The sequence below is a fragment of the Myotis davidii genome, unplaced genomic scaffold, assembly GCF_000327345.1.
Source record: "Myotis davidii unplaced genomic scaffold, ASM32734v1 scaffold1529, whole genome shotgun sequence".
Lineage (NCBI taxonomy): Eukaryota > Metazoa > Chordata > Mammalia > Chiroptera > Vespertilionidae > Myotis > Myotis davidii.
In genome coordinates, this window is record NW_006300361.1 from 320,356 (window position 1) to 342,536 (window position 22,181).

Consider the following 22,181-nt stretch of genomic DNA (forward strand, 5'->3'; position numbering starts at 1 on the left):
CAGCCGCCGGCCCCTTCCCCGCTGCCCCGCCCCCGTTTTGCATGCCATCTTCTTGTGACAGCATTTCTGCATGAGGGTCAGTTTGCATATTACCTTTTTATTATATAGGATGTTTCTAAACTTTTCTGTATTTTTAAAAAACTTTTCTCCAACAAACAAACACACATGAAAAACCCAACTACTCCATAAACAAACATAACACCTAATTATTTCAGTCCCAATCTCCTACTTAAATTGTTTTCCTGCTCTTATATTTTTTAGATTGTAGTCTAACTGTATCCATTTGTCTAATGAGATCAGCCATTTGTCTGCAGTGTGTAAACTACAGGACTAAATTCAATGTCATTTATTTAAGATGGAAATGATATGCATGTAGCACAGTAGCCTTTGGGTACAAATGAAACATCATCCAATGTCACCAGAGAAAACATAAATCAGCAAGAAGGAATAAACATTGAAGGTTCTCAGCACAGCCCTGTTGGGCTCCCTCTACATGCCAGGGATACAGGATGGAGTGGAACAGAATCCCTGCCTTCATGGAGCCAGTATATTATAGCGTCAAACTCCCTTTGGGGAGGGGCGATACGAAAATCCTATAGCACCCCCAACTTCAATTTGATATTTTACAATAAGCCCCCAAGTTGCCAGTCCTTTTCACTAATATATTCTATAAAGTATTTTTTTTCTTTTCCCTTCTGTGTGTGTGTGTGTGTGAGAGAGAGAGAGAGAGAGAGAGAGAGAGGAATGGGACAGGGCAAGGGAGTCACATAGGAAGCATACAAGATGCAAAGGATGCTATCTGGACAGATGAAAGTCTTATCTCTTCGCACATCTGTTTCCCTCATCCCCAGCTGATTGCACGTGCTTGCCATTGGTAATGGGGTCGTGGCTTCTCTCTGAGGTCCCTGTCCTGGATATCTGGCATTAGCCGGGGCTCACCATTCAGTATAGGTCAGATTCTTGCTGCTTCCGCTAGGCTGCTTTATGTTCGACCCCTTGACTTTGCTGTGTCCTCGCCACTTTGAATTCAGAACTGCTGCTAACATCTCATGCTATGGCTTAACCGTGCTTAAGCCTAATACCCCAAAACAAGTTGATCAATATCCAGATGGTCAAATCAGCAAAATGAGGGGGTAAAGTCTTTACTTTGTCAAAGGAACTCCCATTAGGGAACAATCCTCTGAGCCCAGGATTTAAATCTGGGCTGATCCACTTATGAAATCTGTGACTATGGGCAAGTTATTTAAGCTCCTTGCAGCTCAGCTTCCTCACCTGTAAATGCAATAGAACATCCACCTCCCAGAGTGGCTGTTAGGATTCAATGAGCTGATAGACGCAGCGTTCTTTGCACAGAGCCCCAACACTTTGTAGGTACTTAATATTTTTTGTTTCCTTTTTCCTCCCCCTCCATTGTCCCCTACCTAGTCTGATGTGCATGATCATCTAACTTGGCAGCTAACTTGAAAAAGGTGGGATGGTTTCAGGCTGGGAGCTTACCGTAGAATTAGAGAGTGCCGGTTTTTAAACACATACTAGCCAAATTATTTGTGTTGATGCACACTATTTTTTTAAATATATTTTATTGGTTTTTTACAGAGAGGAAGTGAGAGGGATAGAGAGTTAGAAACATCGATGAGAGAAAAACATCGATCAGCTGCCTCCTGCACACCCCCTACTGGGGATGTGCCCACAACCAAGGTACATGGCCTTGACCGGAATCGAACCTGGGACCTTTTGGTCCGCAAGCCGACGCTCTATCCACTGAGCCAAACCAGTTAGAGCTTGATGCACACTATTAACCCCATTTATTTTTAGTCTCTCAGTAAACACGTGAACAAAACTCTGTCACCTACACATTTCATTGAATATATTTTTCAAGAACAACTGAGGAAGTTCTATCAGAGAAAAAAAGTTAAGGGATTGTTTTGTTCATTTTGTTTTTGCTCACAATCCTTTACTGCAGCGGTTCTCAACCTGTGGGTCGCGATCCCTTTGGCGGTCGAACGACCCTTTCACAGGGGTTGCCTAAGGCCATCCTGCATATCAGATATTTACATTACGATTCATAACAGTAGCAACATTACAGTTATAAAGTAGCAATGAAAATAATTTTATGGTTGGGTTACAACATGAGGAACTGTATTTAAAGGGCCAGAAGGTTGAGAACCACTGCTTTATTGGGTCCCACTTGTGTGTCAGAGACTATATTGAACAGTTTACATTCAATTTCTCACTTATCCTCCAACAATCCTAATTAGATAGGTGCCATTATTTTCCCCATTTTACATATGAGGAAACTGAGGCACAGAGAGAGCTGTTAAGTAGCAGCACAGTGTCCAGGGTCAAACATCTACTACCTACCAAAGCTGGCAGGTGAGCCCCTGCGGTCTGCCCCACGCCACACTGTACATCATTAGCACCTTCCAGTACGTTCAAGGCCCCAGCAAGCTGCATTTGCTCTTTAAGACTTCTTTTCAGATCTGGAAGAGGGCAGCCGCTAAGAGCTGCCTGTGACTTTTAAAGTCAGTAGTTTTATGTGAGAAGAGAAAAAAATATTTCCAGGGGAAAAAATGTACTAACAGGTAATACACTCTTCTAGGAATTACATCAAGTACTCGTTCCTGTGAAGCTGGTGGTCCATCATTCACGAGTGCCATTACCAGGTCACTAGGTGGAACTCTTTTATTTCTTCTTTCATCAGCCTTCATGTTCATTGTCTGCAAGCTCAGTGCCCGTTAGAAACGTATGCCCTAGCCTAACCGGTTTGGCTCGGTGGATGGAGCGTCGGCCTGTGGACTGAGGGGTCCCAGGTTTGGTTCCAGTCAAGGGCATGTACCTTAGTTGCGGGCACATCCCCAGGAGGGAGTGTGCAAGAGGCAGCTGATCGATGTTTCTCTCTCATCGATGTTTCTAGCTTTCTATCCCTCTCCCTTCCTCTCTGTAAAAAATCAATAACATATACTTTTTAAAAAAAAGAAAAGAAAAGAAACTTAGTAAATCCATCGAGGGAAAAATAACCGCTAAGAAGCTCTTCTGATGGATGCACTTGTTCATTGCTTTGTAGAATTAACATTGTTCTTATTATTTGCAGTTTTGAATATTTCAGGGCTATTTGGCATTTCTCTTTTTTTCTTAAGCTGAAGCTATTATTGGTGTGCATTTGAGTTGCACTCAGGGGTTCATACCCATGATATCTACATTCTTATTTTTGCTTGTGGAAAAGGGAATGGGTGGCTATGTGGTATCTTTCCTAGCTCAAAACTGTTGTCCTTTTCCTAAAAGCCTGTCTGGTACTTCCAGACCATCCCTTGAAAACCTAATAAAATGGTCTGATACCTCCCTATGAAAGCTCTCAGATATAATCCTGGAATTATATCTGACAGGACTCTTAGAAAGGAGGAGGGGCTAGAAGGGGAAAAGAACAGACCCTTACTGAAGGGTGAACCACATAAAACTGCCAATATGGAACCCCTTTTGTACCTATCCAAATGGCAATTTATATGGTTCAATCCAATACTAAATGCCAGGCCAGACACCTATTATATGTTATCACAGTTGATCCTCATAAATGATTCTACGAGGTCAGGTTTATCCCCATTTTAAAGGCAACGAAAGTTAGTTAAATGCCTAAAGTCATTATCTTCGTTTTGATTTCCCACAAAGTTGACCCAGAATCAAGGACTCTATGTGAGTAGTATATTTGGAAGACAACCCCAGAAAGCACTGGGAAGAGAATGGCAGCCTGAGATGGGGAAGGGAAATAGTAAGTTATAGGGATGTTGTCAAGCCAGTTACTCTGGAGCCTAAACCTTCTGGGGAACTCTTGGAAACAGGGAGGGACACATGCCACAGGGTCATCCCACCTTGGGGACAAGGAAGCTTGGGCTATTTATACATGAACTATTTTTAGTCATTGGTCCAGAACTAGCAGAGGCAGGGTTTGAACTTGTGACATTCTGACCTCATAACCCATGTCGTTCCCACTGAAGCACAAAATGTTGTCAAAGTGTGGGAAAGGTCAGGGGCTCCCGGAGAATTGGGAATCAATTCCAGGATTATATCTGGGCCCCTGTAAGACACCAGAGGAGAGACCGTGCCATGCCTCCCTGCTCTATAACCATAGTTGTGTAGCTCTAGCCTACAAAATGCATGCACAGCCATAACATCATTTGGCTCTCATCATGCCCCTGAGACAGACTAAAATCCATTCGCTTACAAGATTATTATGTGCATGTGTTTACTCCCTAACTATTGAGTATGTGTGCCAGGAAGTGTTCTAGCTAATGGAGATGTAGTAGACCAGACGCACACTCATGGTAAAACTCATATTCTAGTCGGGGAAGCAGAATAAAGAAGCAAGGAGATGTATAATGTCATGTCATCACTGGTGCCATGGGCAGTTTAAAACAAGCAAAGATGATGGTGATGGCAAGAGATGCTATTTTTTTTCCGTTGATGTTGGGGTCAGGGAAGATGATTCCATTTGATGAGGGTAGTGAAGGAAGTGAGGCTAGCTGGAGGAAGGATGAAAAGAAAGACGGGCAGTGAAATTAGGGTGTGGTGAGGCATGAGTCTGGAGAGACCAGGAAGGGCAATGTACCATCTTATTGTTAGGACTTAGGTTTTTGCTCTCAGCCCAGTGAGGAAGCATTGGAGGATTTGGAACATGGAAGTGGCTGCATATATGATTTCAGAGGTTCATTGGTTATGTAGCTCTAACTCACATGGTCAGCAAGACCCAGAACCAGGTCTCAAATTGACGTTTTCTGACTCCTGACCCAGTGCTCTTCCCACTTGGGTCCACAGTTGTTCTCCAGACCTGGATATGCTTGCTCTCCTGTTTCTGTTGTTGTTTTGTTATTTTAATTGAATGTATTGGGGTGACACTGGTTAATGAAGTTATTTAAGTTTCAGGTATTCAAATCTATAGTGAATCATCTGTGTATTGTCTGTTCACCACCCCAAGTCAAGTCTCCTTCTATCACCATGTATTCCCGCTTTGCCCTCTTCTACCTTCTCCACCCGCTTTCCCTCTGGTAATCCTCACACTGTCACCTGTGTCTATGAGTTGGGTGTTTTTTGGTGTGTGAGGGTTTTTTTGTTTGTTTGTTTGTTTGTTTTGCTTAATCCCTTCACCTTTTTCAACCAGCCCTCTTATATGTGGAATGTAATCCTATCTAATAAAAGGGTATTATGCAAATTAACCACCACTCCATCACAAAGATGGCGGTGCCCAGTCCTCTCAGCCCCGCCAGAGTCCCCCAGTCCGGAGAGGGAGGGGGGGTGGCGGGCGCTGAGAGCAGGCAGCATGAGCGGCCTGGCGGAATGCTTGCTTCATCGCTGCGGCAACAAGGCAAGCGTTCCGCACTTGGCTGCGGATGGGCCTCTGGGCAGCGGACGCAGAGCGGCCAGGCCCCGCAAAGAGCTACTGGCGCACGGATTTGTGCGCAGGGCTACTAGTGAACAAAATAAACTAACAAATAGAGACAGACTCATGGCATTCTGCTTTTTTATGTCCCTTGCAGTTAGTTGTGGTTTCCTTACCAGATCTTAAAACTGCTATTACCTATTCCCCAGACTTTTGGCTCCTTGGGACTCCTCTTTGCCTCTTGGCTAACAGCTTTAACATTCTCCTGTTTCCAAGAGCATCTTGTCTTCGTTATCCATCAAAACGCATGACCCACACACTTGCTCCACCAGAGTTTAAGCCTGACCATGAAAGTCAAGTGAGGACAACGGGATGAAAAAATAGCCACTCTAACAAAAAAAATGTTTAACTTCCCAGATGTCTTCAAGATATCAAGGAACTTTTTTGTATTCAAGATCAAGTGATATTTTCTCCCAGACGATAGGAAAAAGAGAGCAGGGGACCCGTGGTTCATTGCTTTCTTTCTCATCCAGACCAACATAGAATCGGGCAAAAGTTGCCATGAGCTACTGTAGATGCCTTTTCCTTCATCATTACTATCTTTGGTTTCTAAAATCGCAGATTGATTGGCTTCAGATCCAAAGTGGCTTTGTGTATTCAGCCAAGGCTGCAAAGACAAACAGCCTACTGGGGGAATTACAGTGCGGGACTCTCTTGACTGGTCTTTAGTGTCAACAGCCACAAAAAGTGTTTACCCCCTGATAGAGCAAGAAAAACAAACATCCCACTCTCCCATCCCTGCACTGGCACTACTTCTGAATAGAAGTGCCCATTTTGTCTTTTGTCACTGTAGCAGGTCACCATGACGCTAGGCAGGCAGGTACAGAAGAAGTGTGTGGATAGATAGTCACTTGTTTGGCTACATCCACCGCTTACATTTCGTGTCCTCCGAGCATGTAATGTTTCAAAGGCAGAATGATATTTCTGTTCACTTATTAAGGGATGACTAACTTGCTTTTGGCTGTACTACAAATGAATCACGGTAACCATCCCCAACTCGCAACTTCTGGTGTTCTGATGTAATGCGTTTCTATTAAAAGAAGAGGAAAGAGAGTGGGTGAGAGTGAGATCATGCAAAGGCGGAACATAACACCCAGGGAGCTAGCGTAATTGATGAACTTTAGAGACCAGATCCGTCCACTTCGAGGTGTTTTCTTGTGTCCTGGATGCGGATACCTTGCCACTCAGTTCCTAGGCATTTACAGTTGCAGAATATAGACCCATATCACGACCTGGCATTTCGAGGGACTCGGTGAAGAAAGCATTTCATTTGGGGGTGAAAACTAGATATTCCTTGAAAGCATTTAAAAGCAGTTTTGATTTCGTGTCACTTTGAGGGAATATTAGAGGGCCCATGATACAGGTTAGAAAGGCAAACCAACAACCTCCCTTTTGAAATTGTTTTCATGCTATGCAGGGTATTTGGCAGCGGCAGTAGGAGGGAGTGAGTGGGAAGGTGAGACAAGGAAAGCAGGGCAGCCTAGAAAGGTGGTATCATCAGACACTGCCCCGGGGGAACCCCCACCTCCTCCGAATCTCCCCTCACAGGTGAGGTTGCTGGAAGACAGCTTGATGTGTTAATTGCCCTTCCTGGCAGAGTGGCCTTCCCACCCTCCCTCTCCCCCTTTTCAGCAAGAAGCAAATACTGTACAAAAAGCGCTGAGAGGTGTTGCAAAAGGTCCTCAGAGCCCACAGGTATTTTTCCTACGTTAATCACCTCTCCAGAGCAGACACTGCCTCCCGCCCGGAGCCCTTCTGCACTCTCCTCCGCAAGGTGCCCTGCTGTCTTCTGAGGAAGATCGGAGTGTGCCAAGGAGAGGCAGAGAGGAAATGAGACTCTGGCCTGTCGTGACCAGCAGCCCACGCTGGCTTTGTCCCAGGCCCTGGCAGAAGGGGATTATAAGAGCCAGTGCCTCCCAGAACGGGAAAATCACTCATAGAAGTGAATCTCCACCCCCGCCTCACAGTAACCCTACCCTGTTGTTTTCTTTCTGGGTTTCATCTACTAAGAGATCTGTTATTGACCTGAAAAGAATTTCGATGTGTTGTCAAAGCATACTTCCAAGTAGCTGTGATCACTATCAAATTGGTATTTATGAAGTTCACTGTCTCTTGCCCAGGATCTGATTGTATGGTTTGTGGATGTTGCTTGGCTTATGTTGTGGATGTGAGGTCAGAACCAAAAGGATCTGTCCGTAAGATTAGCTGGACCAACCTCCCTTTTGACTGAAAAATATGAGACCTGAAGAAGTAAGAGTGACATTCCCAGGTCTCTGACATTCCTCCCTAAGTAGCAGAGGCCAGACTTAAGCCCAAACCTCTCATTACTGGACTCCATTGCGCTCATGAACTTTTTTCTTGGTAAATTCATCTGTGAAAGTTTGATTTGGCAACTAGAGAGGCTGGATGGAGAATAAGAAAGGTCAGTAAGCTCAGACCCCATCCCCTTCATCACCTGTTAATATCGCCATGTAATGTTGCTGTCTCAGATGAGGTTTGGTGTTTGGGATTATTTCTGGTCTCTCTGAATGGACCCCAGATCCCCCAATGTGGCTGTCCTACAGCTCAGTCATGTCCTCGGCCAATCATTTGAACTGGGTGGGCTGACAATTCTTCATTCTTCCCCATGTCTTCTTCATCCACTAAAGCTCTAAAGTTGTGCTGGTCTATGGCTAAGTGTCCCGCTGTAGAGTAGGGCCTAACTGAGAATCCTGCATCTGCCCTTTACCAGGTCATCTTAGGTGAGTTACTGCCATTCTCTAGGCCTCAACTGCTCCAGCTATAAAATGGGAAAAATGATTTAAGCATTTCCATAGAGTCTTATATCGAGTACATTTTTAAAACTATAGAAAGTACTGAGCAGACTAGTTACAATGACTATGATCATTCTGAACCTGAAGGGTGATGAGAGCAAAGAAGCTAACGATTTAAACAGTACGTTCAGAGCCTTAAAATGAATCTCAACTTAGCATTCAGTTCTGGCCTCTTTAGCAGCAAATACAATATTAATTGAAAAATGTTGTGATCGTGATTGACACCAGATTAGGGTTTTTTTTTAGTGTTTTGATTTTGTTTAGAGAGAAAGGATAGGAGAGGAAGAGAGAGAGAGAAACATCCATGAGAGAGAATCATGAATCAGCTGCCTCCTGCCCGCCCCCTACTGGGCATCAAGCCCGCAACCCGGGCATGTGCCCTGACCTGGAATCAAACCCGGGACCCTTGAGTCCACAGGTCGATGCTCAATCACCGAGCCACGCCGGTCGGGTGACACCGGATTAGGTTTTACTGGTATAGAACACTTGGTGCTGTCTGCTATTAGGATCTTCCCATTGTTTTGGACATTGTATGTCTCTTTTTGGTTTTCTTTTAAAATCTTTTTTTAATTGATTTTTAGAGAGAGAGGAAGGGAGAGGGATAAAGAGATAGAAACATAGATGAGACAGGAACATCATCGATGGGCTGCGTCCTGCATGCCCCACACTGAGGATGGAGCCCGCAACCCAGGCATGTGCCCTGACTGGGAATCGAACCGTGATCTCCTGGTTCATAGGTCAACACTCAACCACTCAGCCACACCAGCCAGACTGGACATTGTGTCACTTGTGAGATTTTCCATGTGTTGAGTGTGATGTGATCCCCCGGAACTCAGAGAAATTATCCTCTATTGACAGCACAGTAAATTTGATAGCTTATTGAATGTATGTTGATCAAATAACTGGAAATCTATACACAATTATAGAAACATGGATTATATGTTGATTCACATGACAGAGTGAGACTGTATGAAGTCTTAGGACTATTGTGTTTTTTCTCTTCTGGGAAAAGGGTCTCTTATCTAGCCCAGTAACGAGCTTGTGTGGATTGAGGTGGTCCATTTTGTGGACTAAGGTGTCTCAGTCACCATTTCACTCTCGTGCTTTGATGTTTTCCTGTCTTTCTTTTCTCCTTCTCCACCCAAAACCAAAGATTAATTTAAAGGCAAAGCTGACGTCACCGTAAGTCAACTTGTCATCATTTTTACTTTCCCTTTCTTTTTCAGTGCAGAAATGAAAAGTAAGTATAAAGCAAAAGAAATCGTAACTTTGATCTCCTGCTTCCCTTTTCCGCTGTGAATATATGTAAGAACACCTACTAATGCATCTGCCATCCTGAGTGGGGCTCCTTTTGGAACGTGTACATCAGGGCATTTTAAAACCCTATGCGATTGCGATAGCTGTCCAGGTAGCATGTGCAGCCTGTCTGCCCATGGCCACGTGGGCAGCCAAGAAGTAAGTAGATTGTTTGTGTGCTTGCTGTGTAGGCATAACATCCAAAGATCAGAACGGCATCTTTTCAGAAGTCCCAGCAGGGAGTCTTCATGCTCCTTTCCCATGCCTCTGATTACCTCTCACCTCTTATCCCATAGACTCTCGCTGCCAGGTGGGTGGCCTCAGCCAACACCCCCTCTCTGGCTGCTTTGTCACTCAGCATCTCCATGCCACTCAGAAGCAAGAGTGACACATGTTCTACCCACCTCTCCATCAGAAATTCAAAGCAGCTGCATCTAACAGCAGCTCTGGTACTAAGAGTTAACAAACCTTCCCTGCCGAACTTCAGTAAGTTCTCATTTCCCAAGCCTCCCTTCTATGACTTTGTGGTACAGGGGTTCACAAGGTGTCTGCTTTCTTTGGTCAGTGATCCCCGGGGTCGTAGCAGCAGATCAGCCAAGTTAACAGATCACTAAATAGTTTAACAAGTCCCAACGCAGCAGGGCGCCATGGCCGCCTTAGAGAATGGATGGAAAATATCCCCTTGCTATAATTGGGTTCGGCCCTGTGGCTTAACACCATCTTATTTGGCAATCTTTTTCTCTTGACATATTTAGTAATCACTCTAAGAAAGATTTATTAGACTGTTCATGGGAACAAACAATGCATTAAGTATTACACATATGCATGCTTTTAATACCACTCCTTTTCTAGTCTATTCTCAACCTTTCCCCAAAGTCTTGCTTTTGCCTCATCAAAATTCTCCCTTGTCTTTAAATTCCTCTTGGTTCTTGTCTCCTCCAAAAGAACCTTTTATATTTTGGAATGTTTTTGTAGTTATGAGTTCTTTTAATCAAAATTCACTGGGCTATGCTTAGAGAGGAAAACACACTCTCACAGTTCAAAACCACTGAAGATCTTTTCCTCATCATTAATCTCAAAACAAAAATTTAGCATATGGTTAGAGTTTTGTGAAAATAGTCTCCTGGGTATCTCTGGGGGCGGGGGAAGAAAAAAGGGGAGAGAGAGAGACAGGAATGAACTCCAAATATTTCAGCTAAACACAATACAATGAACTGTTTCCTGAACCTGAAAGTTGGCACCCATGAGGAGATGTGGGGGAGGGGCACTGAGAATCAGGATTAACCACTCATGATCTGTGCTCACTAAAGGACTTTGACAGGTGGTACCCCTCAGACATTTTCAAAAAGAATAATAAATATCCCACCCACCCTGGCACACGCAGAGCAAAATGTCTTAGCAAATAATCCATCTAGGACAGATTTAAGAGAAAATACATCAGGGTCATGGAGATGCTCAGAAGGTCATGAGTTAATGACATAGCCGCCGCATGGCAACCCTGGATGTTATTCCCTTTACATATGAAATGTTCTTCGGTCATCAGATATACAATAATGGCTGTCTCTGCTCTTGGGAGAGCCCCTTCAGTGTTAGGCACCATTCTACATGCACTCATTTACTTAACACTCAACTTCCTGCCTACTGCTGACCTGATTTAGTACACTGGCCACAATCCCCACACAGAAGGCCTTATTTTCTCACCTTAGACAGTAGATTACACATAGTCCTACACATCTGATATTTTAGGGGTGACGCATTGAAAGCACAAATTCAGGAATTAGTTGCTAGCAAGAGCCTTCATTCGCCTGCTGGTATTGCCAACTTAGAGGTGCAGTGTGAGGGGCCAGGAGCACAGGTTCAGGAGCCAGACTGCATGATACAGCCTAGCTCACTATTACTGTGTCTGTGAACTTGGGCACGTGATCTGGCTTCTCGATGTCTCAGTTTCTTCATATAAAAAATGAGGCTACACTTGTACTTCACAGTTTCTTATACGGATTCAATGAAATAATCTGTGCCCGGCATGTCGTAGGGACTGTTACATGGGTGTATTCCTGTGTGCACTGTGATCGCAGGCATACAGACCTGGGCATGGCAACCATCACTGAGGGTGAGGGGGGTAGAACGAATTCTGCTGTGATCCCTGAGCACAACTCCCATGGATCCCAGCCAGACTCTTGCAGTGACAGCTCCCTTCCCATATAATCAGACAAGGAAAGTCAGAGAATACGAGAGCTCTCAAGGTGAACCTCTTCTATGGCACAGAGTGATTGAATTGGATGCAGAAATTGCTTAGCTGCCTGTGAATCAGCAGCAAGGGCTGGGCCTGCGGAGGACCTGTGCACCTGGGACTGCACCTTAGTTCCCTTTTTACTTGACACTTTCAAGAGAGAGACACTGAGCGGTGGACCTATATAAGGCTTTCAGACATTTATAGACCAATCGAGTCACAAACAAAGCACACGACTTGTGGAAATAATGCTGGTACTTTAACCCAGCACTACTCAAGCTTCCGCTATACCAGAATCTCCTGGAGGGCTTGTGAAAACACAGATTTCTAGGCCGCACCCCAGAGATTCTGACTCGCTAGGTCTGAGGTAGGGCTTGAGAGTTTCTGTTTCCAGTAAGTGCCTAGGTTGTGCTGGTCCAGGGACCATGCCAGGAGAACCACCTGTCAAATATGTGTTTTGCATCCTTACTACCTATTTTTTAAATATATTTTATTGATTTCAGAGAGGAAGGGAGAGGGAGAGCAATAGAAACATCAATGATGAGAGAGAATCGTTGATTGGCTGCCTCTTGCATGCCCCCTGCTGGGGATCAAGCCTGCAACCAGGGTATGTGCCCTGACCGAGAATTGAACCGTGACCTCCTGGTTCATAGGTTGACAGAGACTGGGCTCCTTACTACCTATTTCTGATGTAAGGTTATAACATTTAACTTGAACTCTTTAGCATAGAGATGGCATGAGTGACTCCCCACCCCCCAACATACAGATATTTGAATCCACAGAGCTAATGTCCTTATTCCTGTGTATTTTTGCTAATAAACACTGACTTTCATTTTTTTCCCCATAGTTGCATGCTGCTGTGACCAAGATCCAGGTTCCAAGACCTGGATTCAATTACACGTTTGCCCACATATGTGTCCTGAATAATGATAAGACTTGCATCGTGGATGACATAGTGCATGTGCTGGAAGAGCTAAAGAATGCTCGGGCCACCAACCGGACCAATTTTGCTATCACATACCCTATCACTCACTTAAAGGACGGGAGGGCCGTGTACAATGGGCACCAGCTTGGAGGTGTCACCGTGCACAGCAAGGACCGGGTGAAATCCGCAGAGGCCGTCCAGCTCACCTACTACCTGCAGTCAATCAACAGTCTCAACGACATGGTGGCTGAGAGGTGGGAGTCCAGCTTCTGCGACACTGTCCGACTATTCCAGAAATCTAACAGCAAAATCAAAATATACCCTTACACGTCCTCCTCGCTGAGGGAAGACTTCCAGAAGACCAGCCGCGTGTCAGAACGTTACCTGGTCACCAGCCTGATCCTGGTGGTCACCATGGCCATCCTCTGCTGCTCAATGCAGGACTGCGTCCGCAGCAAACCCTGGCTAGGCCTACTCGGCTTGGTGACCATAACCCTGGCCACTCTCACCGCAGCCGGGATCATCAATCTTACTGGTGGGAAATACAATTCCACCTTCCTGGGAGTCCCTTTCGTCATGCTAGGTAATTACTGCCCTTCATTTTTTCTGGTTCCTCCTGCTGGTAATGGTTACTGGGTTCCTAAAAGGCAAAGAGCAGCCATCTAACAACTTTGTTTCATTTTCAGTGTCTTCCTTTTGCCTAGAAGCCCTGGGACCACTTGTAAAAAGTCCTGGTGGTCAGCAAGAAGCAACCTTCTCTGGTAAAGGTGCCAGAAGTCCAAAGTCATGGGCTCCAGCCCTGGCTCTCCATTAAGCAGCCATGTGACATTTGGCAGCTATTCATCTTTGTGCCAGAGTGTCTTAGGTTGAGCCTCCCCGGAAACAGACTGTGAGACAAGGGTTTAGATACAAGTCATTTATTTGGGAGGTGAGCCCAGGAAGCCCCAGTGTGGGAATGAGAACCTGAGACAGAGTAGGAAGACAATTCAGGGCATGTGAATGAACAGGTTCCTGCTGCGGGCATCTGTGGCTCAATCCCACTGGGGACCTTTGAGAGAGAGACCTCAGAGGACACTAGGCAGAGAGGACCTCCTTCAGGAGTGAGGAAGCTGGGAGCTGGGCTGTGTCCCCAGAAGCCCTGTGCATGACTCATCAAGGCTCTCCCAGGGTCGTTAACAGCCAAGCTCTTTACAGGGAAGACCCAGCACATTCCTACAGCTAGAGAAATCCCTCTGGTCACGGGTATTTGCGGTAGGAAGCCTTCCTTGACTTTTAGAATGGTAAACAGGAGGGCATGTGGGTTGAGCACTGACAGTGTCTGCCACCCTCATTTTCCCTACCCTCTAGATAGAGTGGATGTGAACATCACACAAAAGGACATAAGTAAACGTACAAGGATTTTAAAAGCAACAAGTGAGACATAAATAGAAGGAAACTTTTCCTGTCCTTGCTGTGAACTCAGGAGAATGTTTCAAAATGATGGTGTAAGAGCCCTGGCTGGTTTGACTCAGTAGGTAGAGCATTTGCCTGCAAACTGAAGGGTCCCAGGTTCGATTCCAGCCAAGGGCATATGCCTGGGTTGTGGGCTTGATCCCCAGTAGGGGATGTGCAGGAGGCAGCCGATCAATGATTCTCTCATCATTGATGTTTCTATCTCTCTCTCCCTCTCCCTTCCTCTCTGAAATCAATAAAAAAAATTTTTTTTAAATGATGGTGTAAGAATCCCACTCTATTCATGGAGGCTGCAGGAATTTCCTGATAAAGATAATGCTCAAAACAAAGGCATAGTGCCTGGCCGCTGTGCCTCAGTGGTCGAGCATTGACTCTCTCCGTGTCCCTTCCTCTCTGAAATCAATAAAAATATATTTTAAAAAAAACACAAAAAACAAATAAAAGACAAAGGCATAGTGGTCATAACATAACATCAGTGACTCTGTCCATCTGGTCTTGAAGATGGCATGCCCAGCAAGCCTGATGGCAGAGTCCTGTGGGCCAGGATTCAGATGGTTCGCTTCCCCCCTTTTCTCTGGCAGCTTCTCATCAATTCCTTTAGCAAAATTAAAATATTGGGAATCAGATGACAAACAAATTGGCATTTTTCGTTGACTGAGAAATAAGTATGATGGAGTGGGCCTTTTGCCCTGTTGGGGGTAGCTGAAGAGAAAAGAATTTCCTTGGGAAATCTCAGCCGCGTTATGGTTGGTTAAGTGAAAAGCAGGGCTGGCGGGGCTGCAAGGCCACCGAATGGCCTGCTGGCCTCACTGCTCCGCGGCTGCAGGAGTTTAGACCAAGGCTAGGAACATCCATTAGTAGCCTCTGTGGGAAAGTGAGGCACTGTGAAGAGACTGAGCAAGCTGTGGCCCTACCAGCTCCATTTACTTATCACTGCTGAACACAACAGAGAAGGAGGCTGCTACGCTTCCTCCTGACTCCAATCTGTTAAGAAGGCAGCTTCATTTGTCTCTTTAAAATAACACCCAGACGATGTGGGTATACGGTGGTCTACAGGGTGGCTTCTTGAAGAGTGAGTAAGGACTGGGTATTTGTAGCTTCCACAGAGGCTTGAGTCAAGATTTAAATTCAGATGTTTTGCTCATGCTTAGTCACAGGCTGGGGTTGTTTTTTTTAGCTTTCGTTTTAAAAATAGTGGTTTTTGTTGTGATTATTTTTGTGGGGGCTAGTGGGTGGGGATAAATGGGAATAAGAAAAGAGTGGGGAACTGAAGGGAGACAGTAAGGTTCTTAAGGTGAAGAAAAAGGGCTGGAAAAGGGGCTATTGTCTCTGGTTTTATGAAACTCTAGGTAGTTACCAGTGAGTTCAAAGTATGATACAATATTTAAAACTCCCGAACCTTACTGAGTCCAGGGCACTGACCTCTTTCCCCTTAGATTGTCAAATAAAAAAATGACAACAGCCAACACACACACAACCTCCCTAAAAACTAATTGCACTCAGTAAGATAAAATTACAATATTTAGTGCTCCTTAATATTGATATTAAAATAGTAATATTCAAAACTTCTTCAAATTAATTTCACTAAAAAATCTATTTCACTAAGCAAATGACATTAAATATTCAAAACTTCATTAAATTAATTTCATTAGGCAAAACAATTATAACACTGACAATTTCTTAAAACTTCCATTTGTACTTTTTAGAGAGATTTTAAATATTGTAAGTAAAGGTCAACACAGAAAGGCATAGACCAGATAGTTCTGAGGCAGAGAAGGATGTAAGAGATGGAAAGATGCTGTTAACAGGGGAGTGTCTTTGAAAAACAAATCCAGAAATAGTAGCGTCACGGCCCTGCAGAGACCGAGTATCACTGAACTTCACGTCCAAGTTCAATTCAGAAAGAGCTGGCATTTGCAATGAAAGAGACCCAGCGCTGCAGGGGCCCAATACTCGCTTGTTTGCAATTTGTGAGGAATGTTACAGGCACTGATTGGATGGCAGTGTTCCCTGCTGACAGTCAGTATGCAACCTTTCTGTACATTTTCAGTCCAAAGAGGTCGCAAATGACTTAGTCACATCATGAGAGGAAGCTATGCATTTTAGTAGCTAAGGCTCATTTGCAATAAATACTTTGCGCCATGTAATGGGTGCTTAATATGCTCATAAAGCCAACAGTGCCTGATTTAGGATGGTTGTTGCCCTTCTGTATTCCTCAGATAAACTCTTCATTCTCCGAGATTGAATAAAATACAAGCAATAGCACGTATGACAATGTATTCAGGGCCAATGTTAAATTCCGTTTTTTGATGACCAATCTTTAAATGCCAATAAATATTTCAAATGACCAAGAAGAAATACAGTCCTAAGGGTTTTGCACTGAGTCAAAAACTATCTGGTTTTTTAAATTGCCTGTCTATGACACAAAATGACTATGCTTAACCTAAACAGATTTAAGCAAAACTTCTTGATTTTTTATGTTACCTCAATACAATATCAAATAAAAATTTAAAAATATATGGCCTCATTTAGAAGGAAAAGAATCTCAGAAAAAGTCTCTAATATAGACATTTCCTTAGCTGACAATAGGTCTACAATGTGATAGATTCAAGAAACTAAACATTCTCAGTGTAATGTCGGTCACATAAGGCCAGACACAGCCAAATACCAAAATGGCAGTAGATTTAGAATGGAAAATTTTAAGACCACGTGTGTCAAGCAGTGTTAACCTGACAAAATTCCAGAATAAGAAAGAATTTGGATAAACTCTGAGAGTTCACCATCATGGGATATGACTGTGTGTTTCTAGCCAAGACGGTACGTGACATCTCTGGCAATAAGAATATATCCTACACAGATGAATCATTTTGGCAATGATGTAAGCAGATACATCATGATTTAGAATGTTTTTAATCAGCAGCATGCATATTAGACAATCCCACTTCTGGCAAAACCCCTGTCCATATGACTCAGATCAGTTTATTTAGAGCCAAAATCCTTAAAGGTCTACAGTATTATACATGCTCATTAACATCTTTTAGTTACTATAATTTGGACAGGAGTTTATTTCATCCATAGCCCTTATGCATACAGTAATAGCTTATATTTCCAAATTATATTCATATCAGGTATTAAGATATTTGAACTGGCACTTGAAAACATAAGACAGTCATCATTTTGACCCATTATGGAATTTCCTTTAAAGGATGAGGATTTACATCACTGTCCTGCAGTTGTGTGTGGTCTAAGAAATTAGCATAGGTTTTGTAGATGTAAGCGCTCCTTACGGGCTTAATATTTCCACAGATTTGCTGATCCGACACAAATAAGGAAAGGAAAGGAATGCTCGAGATAGAAGGGAACAGGAGGAAGGTTTTCTTCCTTCTTCGTCTGGAAGGGGGGTTGCTGCATGTATATACTGACCAACTTAAAGGGGAGAATTGAGGTTGTACAGAAGGTAGTTTGGGTATTAGTTCATCTCATTTAAAATGGTTGCTTTGCATTTACCAAGATACAAGAGTGGTGAAGATCAGATGAGACAAAAATGTTCTTCAAGAAAAATATTTTTCAAGTCATTTCAAATGTTTAGGATTTTGAGAAGGTCAAATGCCAGATCCTCTTCCTTCTGAATAACACAGCCAGGCCACTCATATTCAAGGATGGGAAAGGAAGAAAGAATGTGATTAAGTGCTAGGAGGAAAATAATAGCAGGGATGTTTGGCTTCTTTCAGAAATACATTCTAAGATTATTTGTTTAGCAGAAACTAGAAGATCGAGTTCAGTTCTCCAAGAATTTGTTGTAATTTGGTGCCACCTAGAATATGATGTAGTATATGGAGCTCAGTCTTATAAAGGGGTAAAAGTTCTTATGCAAGCAATGTAGTTCTAAATGAGAAATTGCAACTCAGTAATCTTTGCTCTTAAACATAAGCACACCTGAAAGGTTTTGCTTTCTTGATGAGTATTCTGGTATATTCCTAAAATCATGAGAAACTGGGGGAAGGGCAGGAATCCGCCAGATTAAAATAATAAAGCCCAAACCATATGATATTGCCAATATTCAACTATTTTTGACCTATAAAATTGACACCAATATCCAACCATCTTTGAACTACAAAAGCAATACTTTCTTGTGGTTCAACCTAACACATTATTGTAGAAGTCCATTGTTGCAACAATATGACAATCTACACGGTAAAATAGAGAGTTCTGGAAATAGTCTGCTTAGAGATAAATCACTAATAGGTTCAGTAGATTCTAGGAAAAAGCTGGTTTACAGAGGGTTTTTTTATATTTTTTTATTTATTTCAGAGAGAAAGGGGCAGGGAGAGAGAGAAAGAAACATCAATGATGAGAGATAATCATTGATTGGCTGCCTCCTGCACGCCCCACACTGGGGATTGAGCCCACAACCCCGGGCATGTGCCCTGACCTGGAACTCCTGGTTCATATGTCAACGCTCAACCACTGAGCCATGCCCGCCAGGCTATAGAGGTTTTGTGGTTCCCATGTTTGTTTATATCTGATTGGGAAGAAGAGTAATTTCATACAATATTTTCAATTGTTTTTCCCTGAAAACCTTATTTGTAATGGTCTCTGGTTATTGTGGGACTCATTTACAAGGAGATTATGTAATCTAGTTTGTGGCTAGTTCTCAGCTTCTTATTCTCATGCTCTACCAAATCCTATTACAGTAAGGGGTAGGTGGGGAGAAATAGGTTTGAACAAAATACAATTTATTGTTCTATTCTTAACCATAAAGGAAGCCAAGAACAAGATTGGGGTTGCAGGTCTAGGAAGACAGAGCTCAGTTACGTAGAGGAATGCAAGAGCGCCACCTTTTTGCCCCGGGTCGGGTCTCCTTAAGTACACTCTGGGTGGCCTAGCCACCTACTTTAGGGAACGGGAGAGTTGCAGATTCTACGAAGGTCAGGCAGTAGGGTACAACATCAGGACACTAAGCTGGTAAAAATTAAACTATGAGGTGGTGTTGCATTTGGACTAACATCTCAGCAAGTCACTGCTGGGCTAGGTAGTCTTCACCACATGGGTCTACAGGAGTTCACCATGCAAGTAGATTCACAGTCATTGTTAAGGCAACCCTGCATTTCACATAGAGCAGCGGTTCTCAACCTGCGGGTCGCTACCGCTTTGAGGGTCGAACGACCCTTTCACAGGGGTCGCCTAAGACCATCGGAAAACACATATATAATTACACGTTGTTTTTGTGATGAATCACTATGCTTTAATTGTTCAATTTGTAACCATGAAATTGGGGGTCACCACAACATGAGGAACTGTATTAAAGGGTCGCGGCATTAGGAAGGTTGAGAACCACTGACATAGAGGCTATTTCACCAGGCAAGAGCCAAAATGTAGACGGAACCTAAGAAAGGGAATCTAGCTCCTTCTCTGCGTTGATTGATGTAGCAACACTAGCATTTCTCTTCCTTACCAGAAAAATAAATTTCACATCAGTCTGCTATTCATCGTGGGTGTGGGTGTGTATAAGCTGGTTGCATAATATATATTATATATCACATTAGCTATCATATATGATACAATTTATTATGCAATAACTTTAGGTTGTGTGTATACAGATGCATTTATGTCTTTATAACATATATTATGTAGTGTATATGGGTTGAATGTTTGAATACAAATACTATGTTTATCTATATACTATATAGTATATATTCACACATTTTATATGTAAATATATAAAATATGTTTGAATAGGATAAGCTACATATACATATATTTATAATTTACATATGTCTTCACAATGACCATAGCATATATTATGGGCCACATTTGTACACACCAATTTTATATAATGCTGCACACACTCAGTATCTAAATATCTTTAAATAAGGAAGAGCTATTAGCAAAGTCATTTCTTGGACTCTTATTTGCAGCTTCTTAGTGAAGGAAAATCATTTCTCAGATAAAAACCCAGCACTGTGATCAGAATTTTGAAAATATGACCGGTCTCCGGTAAAAAGAATAAGATGTGTGTGTTCATCCTGCTGTGAGCATCCGTCTTAACTTAAGCAGAGTAGACCTTTACTCTCACTCTTAACTGTGAGACAAAACAGGCTGTGATAAACCAAACAATTCGGCATAGAAAGTAAATGTTTATAACTGGCAAAGTGTAAATGTAACCCAGTTAGTGAACTTCCCCCTGAAAATAGATGTTACTCAACCCAGACATACCTACACTTTAAATTTCTTCTCAAAAAAAACACACAAAAATCATAAATTTATGTGGGTGTCAGTCAAAGAAAAGCATTTTATAAACATGAGCTACTTAGTCAAGCTCATCTAAGAATAAAATATGTCTTAAGTGGATTTTGCTCATGCAGTCCTTATACTCTGTGGCTTTTCTAGAAGAATGCAGTCCTTTTACTTCCATATATGAGGTTTGGCTCCACTGTTTCCTAGTATGAAAAAATTTCACATTGAAACCGAAGATCATCCATCAGCAAACTATCCCATTTCACCTCCTCATCTTTTCAGCTATTGCTTACTTTTAGGAAGTCAGGGTGAGGAAACCCAGCCAGTATGGAAAGGGTTAAAATGTGAGGTGTGCCTACAGGTGTCAGCCTCTGCCTATGTGTGCTGGGGAAGGTGGGAGAATCTGGGCCTAAAGAAAAATCTGCCTTACAAAAGCCACATGCACAAAATAGATCAATTTGCCCGTGATTGTTCAAGGACAAAAAAATAAAAATAAAAAATCCAAATCACCCAGATTGCCCGTGATAGCAAAGCCATCAACTACATTTAAAATATGATTCACTTTCTGAGTAACTTCCCAGAAGTAGATCTACTGGGTGAAGTTGGGTTAATTCTTACCCAGAAAAGGGCTGGACTAGAGGGAGATTTAATCTGAGGTTCCAGAGGCTCACCCTAAATGGCTTCAGGATTAGCCCGTTGGAAGTTTGCTGCCATTCATGTTATTTATCACCTGTGTTACTTTTCCTCTTCGTTGGCTCCAAAGCCTGAACGTTAACTGCATATAAAGATATAAAATTCTTTGGGGAAAAAGAAAAATGATCAGCCTAAACCCTTCAGTATCTGAGTTTACTAGATGACAACCCCAAAGTCTGCTGCTAATAAAATTTCAATTGCACTCCTGGTACAAACTGTGTCTGAACACTGGTGAAGAGCCAGCTCTATTGTCCTTGTCCTGGAGCCTGGCTAACAGCCCACTGTGCCTTCAAAGCATTCACTCGTGAATAATTAGAACTTGGACCTGTGTGTGTGTCTTGACACACACTGATATGCATGTAACTCTACAGCCGTGAAATGGAATCAAAAGAGAAAGAAATAGCTTGAATGTACTTTGAGAAGACAAGTGAATACTTTAAGGGCTTCTTTATCTTCAGAATGTGATAGCATCCGTGTGTGTTGTTTAACAGTTCCCTTTGGCAACTGTTCACGGGCTTACATGCTGTGACTGTAAGAGGGAATGGTCTGGGAGATTGGTCAGTTCCTGGCATGCTGACGATGATACAGTTTCCAGCCATGGAGCTGCCCCTCTGATGATGAGCCCTGCCTCCCATTACCACAGCAGGGTCTTGGTCACCAAGGGCTAAATCTCTTTGGAACTTCCTGTTAGGTAGCTTCCCGCATGAACACTGCTACCCGGGAGTCCTCGTGAACACTGGAGACGGAAAATGGTCCCATGCCAAAGCGATGCTTTGTGCCAATGACATAGGCCCCTTGGTCAGATGTAATAGGAACGCTCTGAGTTCATAGAGAAAATTTAATAACTAGAGTTCAGAGCAGAGAGCAATACTTTTGTTTCTAAAGCACCTTTGCAATATGGGGAAAACAATAGCCAAACCTCTGAAAAGTCTCTTCAATCCACATGCAGTATCTGTTCGCCGACATCGCCTCAGAGTCCTGCTTGCCGGACCCCAGCCCCCCAAATTAAGAGAGTGATGGGTGATGGTGATGCTGAAGAAGGGAGGCAACTGCCGAGAGAGGAAAGTGGGGAGGGACCGAGCCTACCGAACTCTTTCTTCCCTGCCT

General features: G+C 43.2%; 1 protein-coding gene across 1 annotated transcript in view; it reads left to right on the forward strand.

Moving 5' to 3' along the window:
- PTCHD1 (patched domain containing 1) overlaps positions 1-22,181 on the forward strand; it is a 58,673-nt gene that overhangs the window by 30,444 nt on the left and 6,048 nt on the right. Inside the window, exons 3-4 of the mRNA XM_006776636.2 lie at positions 5,645-5,726; positions 12,615-13,275. Coding sequence (XP_006776699.1) covers positions 5,645-5,726; positions 12,615-13,275 — 743 coding nt within the window. The remainder of the gene's footprint in view (positions 1-5,644; positions 5,727-12,614; positions 13,276-22,181) is intronic.